The following is a 5,584-nucleotide window of genomic DNA, read 5'->3' on the forward strand; positions in this document are numbered from 1 at the left end:
GATTCAATAAGCCCTTCCCAAGTTTTATGTTTCATCATGGGCACCAATCCACGTTTCGCCCTGGAACCTATACTACCGTTTGACAGCAGTCAGAAATGAATCGCTCTTCGCTCTCCCGCTTATTTGATTACCTCCCGGCAGAGTGTACCTAGTCCCTGCAGAAAGCGTGGAAGTAAGCTCTAGTGCAGAGCGCAATCAAGAATTGTTCACCACCGGGGGGTTGATCTTGTACCTCCTCCACACATGACCGCTAACCGAAGGGTCTGCTACATCCAAAGTGGATCTCATCGGGGATACCAATTTGATCCCACCTTCCGCCGAAGATTCTGCTTCCTTGTGTCCGATTTCTATGGACATTGCCACACCCGGTGGTATAGCCACCTGCATATCCTTATTCCCAAGAAGTTTCACCTTCAGCTGCAGTGATGTCGGCTGTCTGATACCACATGAACCCATTTTCGTCAACAGTATCCCTTTCCTCAGCTCTTTCTGGTTAAGGTGAAGGAGAAAATTCTGGCGCGCAAAAATTTAGCCTGCAGCCCTCCACCTCACTCTTAGTGGCAGAGGTTCTTCTTCTGTAGAGCCTTTCTTTTCTGCTTCCTGGTCGATTTAGACCGTAGTAATGTAAAGTGGAATGGAACTTAGTATCCCATGACACAGCTGCACCTCTGCTGATTACTATAAAATCTGCGTAGAAAGTTAAATGATTACATACTGTAGGTTACTCCATTGTGCTCTCTTTGCTGATATATAAGAATAAACCATTGAAAACGATCACTAGTTGATCATCTGTACATAGCTGTCCTATTTGAGAGGAAAATCTGGACGCTACAATGAAGACTACCAGAGACTGCTTAGTTGACATTAAAGCAATTAGTTTCGAATAGAGCTGACACCCCCCCGCAGTTTGAAATTTAAATAGGTTTCATTTCTAACCCTGGGGATTATATATTCCTTCTTCTTCCTTAGCTTTTGTACCGTCCCGTTAGTTTTGACCGTGGTAGGCTTAATCTAAGCGGAGTCTATATCTGCTGTATCAAGTCATCGCTGTTGCTTTTTCGGTCGGCCTTTGGGTCGTCTCCAAAGGACTTCAATATTTTCTTCTGTCCTTAGCATGGTAAAAAGGATGCTTCCACACACCACACATTCTAAGCCTGAAATCCATCAAGTAATTCACTGATTATCATTAATCCCTGATCAGAACTTGTACCACCTTTAATTGACTATCGCTAACACACATATTAAAAGGTAACATCATTTCGCAAAAACAATTTATTTCCTCATATTCAACAAATATCCATCTTAGAAACGACGGAGCAATGGAACTGGGCTTGGTCCTTCACGTTCTTCTTCTGGGTGAGCAGCGTTCCATTCCAATGACCGCAAGATAGCAGCTGGAATTGGTGGTGGGGTTGGTGGGATTGGCAAATGAGCACCAGCTGGGTGGAATCCATCTGCGTCAGCAGTGTAGGTGAGAGAAATTGGGATGCCTTCAGGGGAAGTGTGGGAAGCAGCTCCAGAAGCTTGAACACCTCCTACTCCACTCTCTTGGGCAGCAATTCCGTTGCTTGTTTCGTAGGCATATTGGTAGGAACCATCTGGAGCAACATCACTAGCAGCGCTCCTAATTTCAGCAGCTGCTTCAGAGGCAGCAGAATATTGAAGTGGTCTTTGGGCAACAGCCAAGCCGAAGATAGCAACGAATACCACCTGCAAACAAACGTTAGAACAATTTTTTAGAAAAAGAATGATTAACTTACAAATTTGAACATCTTTTTTTCTTCAAGACCTCTTCGACGCTACAGTGCTATAACGCAAATGATAAAGATACTTCGATGTTCAGACCTTTTTATACAGAAAACGAAAAAACCTGCCCATCAAGTCAGTCTAGCTTACTAACTTCAACATAAAATTAGCCTAATTAAATCATATCTTCAATCATTTATTCCACTTTTATCAGAAATTGCGTAACCGCGATTGCCCAATAATGCATAAAATCCTCACACATGGAATAATAAGTAGGTCAAGAGTCTGCTGGCTGCTGAAGAGCGACCATTTGTTAGACTTTATTCTTTTTAAAGGCCCTTAAGCTAGCAAACCTGTGATATACGATAAGTTTTTAAGTTTTTCCTGAAACTGATAATTATCATCGAATGCGTGAATTGTATCTCCAAGCACTAAAGATAGAAGATAAGTTAGCGTGCAAATGTAATGAATGTAATCCCTATTTTCTCAACATAACCTTCACAATATCTAAAATTATGAAGGTTACATTTGCATGAGACAGGTGGCTTCAGTAGGCTTGAAGACATAAAACCAGTTCGGCGAAAGTAAGAGCCTTCACTGGACACAATCTATCAAGTTGTATAAATTTAGTTTAAATAGTTAACGTGTTGCTTTGATACCCATAATATTATTGGTGATAATTAAAATCAATAAATATGCATTCATGTGTTTGCTCATGAGCAACATTCATTGCTTTGGATTCCCTAACGCAGGAGATACCCACACATTTATGGAGATATATCTCAAAATAGTCAAACTGATGATCAGTTTTTCCACACAAATATACATAAATTTGAATTTTCTTGTAATAATTTAAAAATATTGATATAGATATCATTGATCTCAAGACCGATTGGTTATCGAGGAAGAAGAATAAAGGCAGTGGTTACTACATTCATCGTTACAGGTAGTTACCACATCCACCACCCACAGGTTCCAGTATTTCATATTTCCCTTCAGTCGAAGTTCAGATTGATTAAGAGAAGATTTTAAATATTGAATGTCATGGACGAAATGCTAGACGCAGATAAGTTCTAGAAATGACTCCACAGCAAAGAAAAGGGGAAAGAGTTGAAAAAAGATATTAATGGAAAAAATGTTAGATCAGTTACTAGAAACCCACAGGGAGTCATCAACAACTGCTGCGAAAATCGCCACTGTTCTGCCACAAACTCCAACTGCATGGATCCCTGCAACTCAAGCGACGGTGATGTAAGAATAAAGTAACTATCGTTGAATAATGATGATAGAAAAAGGACTCGGTTGCAAGAGCTGCAGCACCTTCTGTATGTAGTTGTGGCTGATCATCATCATCATCATCCACGGCGCAACAACCGGTATCCGGTCTAGGCCTGCATTAATAAGGAACTCCAGACATCCCGGTTTCGATATCCCTAAAAGCTGTCTGGCGTCCTGACCCACGCCATCGCTCCATCTTAGGCAGGGTCTGCCTCGTCTTCTTTTTCCACCATAGATATTGCCCTTATAGACTTTCCGAGCTGGATCGTCCTCATCCATACGGATTAAGTGGCCTGCCCACCGTAACCTATTGTGCCGGATTTTATCCACAACCTCACGGTCATGGTATCGCTCATAGATTTCGTCATTGTGTTGGCTACGGAATCGTCCATCCTCATGCAGGCGGCCAAAAATTTTTCGGGGGATTTTCCTCTCGAACACGGCCAAGAGTTCGCAATTCTTCTTGCTAAGAACCCAAGTCCCCGAAGAATACATGAGAGCTGGCAAGATCATTGTCTTGCACAGTAAGAGCTTTGACCCTATGGTGAGACGTTTGGGCGGAACATTGATTTTCATTGATGTGCAGCCCAAGATATCGCGCCGCCTGCTCGATCTGCATGAAGGCAGTTTGTACGTCTCGGGTCGATCTTCCCATGATGTCGATATCGTCAGCATAGGCCAATAGTTGGGTGGACTTAAAAAGGATCGTACCTCTTACATTTACCTCAGCATCACGGATCACTTTCTCGAGGGCCAGGTTAAAGAGGACGCATGATAGGGCATCCCCTTGTCGTAGACCGTTGTTGATGTCGAGTGGTGTTGAGAGTGATCCTGCTGTTTTTATCTGGCCTCGCACATTGGTCAGGCTCAGCCTAGTTAGTCTTATCAATTTCGTCGAGATACCGAATTCTCTCATGGTCGTGTACAGGTTTACCCTGGCTATGCAATCATAAGCGGCTTTAAAGTCGATGAATAGATGGTGCAACTGTTGTCAATATTCCAACAGTTTTCCCATCGCTTGCCGCAGGGAGAAAATCTGATCTGTTGCTGATTTGCCTGGAGTGAAGCCTCTTTGGTATGGGCCAACTTGGTGTAACTGGTCGCCTCCATATTTAACTGATTCGGCTGTAATTCCATCGGCTCCTGGGTCAAGGCGACTTATGATTTTTAAGCCGATGAATTACACGGACTGTTTCTCCTGTACTTGCTGGTGGCAGTATTTGTCCGTCGTCTTCAGTTGGCGGGACCTCCAACTCGCCGATGTTCTGGTTGTTCAGTAGTTCATCAAAGAACTCAACCCATCACTCCAATATGCCCATTCTGCCGGAAATCAGATTTCCTTCTTTGTCTCGGTAGGATGAACATCGAGGTGTGTAAGGCCTAATCTTGCTGACTTGTTGGTAAAACTTCCGCGCCATATTTATGATAACGTTCTTCGGGTGGTTGTGAAGATCATTTGTTGATGCTTCATCTCCAGGATCTCTGTTGACTGCGGTTATTACGCATCCATCAAGGCGGAGAGATGGCTGCGTTCAATCAGCACGTGGTCGGTTTGGTTGAAAATGGTCCCGTCTGGAGAGGCCCACGTATGTTTGTGAACCGCTTTCCGCGCAAACCAGGTACTTCCAACAACCATTTCGTGCGATAATGTCAACTGGATAATGCGCAAGCCGTTGCCATTGGTATCTCTATGTAAGCTGTAGGAGCGATTTTGATATCATACTTGGGACAGGCTTCGAGGGTCTGCTGCCTCGTAGAAGGTATCCTTCTCCGATTCTGCCGTCTCCTCTGTAGAGGCGTGAACATTAATGGGGCTTATATTTCTAAACTTGTCTCGCAAAGGCAGAGTGCGTAACCTTTCGCTTATATTTTCAAAACCGATAACAGCAGGTTTTATTTTTTGGCTGACTAAGAAACCTACTCCGAGCACATGGTTTACTGGATGACCGCTATAATATATGGTGTAGCGGCTCTTCTCCAGGAAACCGGTCCCTGTCCATCGCATCTCTTACAACGCTGTTACATCACCCTTATATTGAGACAGGGTATCGGCTAGTTGCTCAGAAGCATTCGGTCTGTTCAGGGAGCGCACGTTCTATGAAAAAATGCGCAAATCGTTAATCTATTGTCGTTACCGGGTTCGTCGTTGTAAGATCCATCCAGTCCGAGGCTCCTTTCGTGGGTTCGTAAGACTGGTTTTCTGTGTAGGGTTGTCAGCCCTACCCGGCCCCCAACCTGGAGGACCAGTTGGTACAATTTGTCCCGTTTTTTAACGCGGGAAACTCGCCTTCATCCTTCTCCGTCCGTAGTTTCGCATAAAGGAAGAACTCCCAACGATCACCACGTGGAGGTGGAGATAGGGTTTGGTAGTAGAACTGTTGGTGTTGGTTCAGCATTCGTTTCCCAGGTTTTATGCTCCATCGTGGGTACCAATCCACGTTTCGCCCTGGGACCTATACTACCCTTTGACTGTTGTGGCTGATATGGGCGTAAATTATGCTCCTTACCCAGGTTTTTGATGATTCGGTCATTTTAACCGCTCTGACATAGAGCAAGGCTG

General features: G+C 44.0%; 1 protein-coding gene across 1 annotated transcript; it reads right to left on the reverse strand.

Moving 5' to 3' along the window:
* Window positions 1–1,256: 1,256 nt before the first annotated feature.
* On the reverse strand, window positions 1,257–1,915 carry LOC119657271 (pupal cuticle protein Edg-78E-like). The gene is made up of 2 exons (XM_038064107.1): window positions 1,761–1,915; window positions 1,257–1,710 (listed from the first exon to the last, which is right to left on the reverse strand). The coding sequence occupies exons 1-2, from the start codon at window positions 1,770–1,772 to the stop codon at window positions 1,303–1,305; spliced, it is 420 nt and encodes a 139-aa protein (XP_037920035.1). The 5' UTR covers window positions 1,773–1,915; the 3' UTR covers window positions 1,257–1,302.
* Window positions 1,916–5,584: the final 3,669 nt, after the last annotated feature.

Source organism: Hermetia illucens, chromosome 5 (genome assembly GCF_905115235.1).
Source record: "Hermetia illucens chromosome 5, iHerIll2.2.curated.20191125, whole genome shotgun sequence".
Classification (NCBI taxonomy): domain Eukaryota; kingdom Metazoa; phylum Arthropoda; class Insecta; order Diptera; family Stratiomyidae; genus Hermetia; species Hermetia illucens.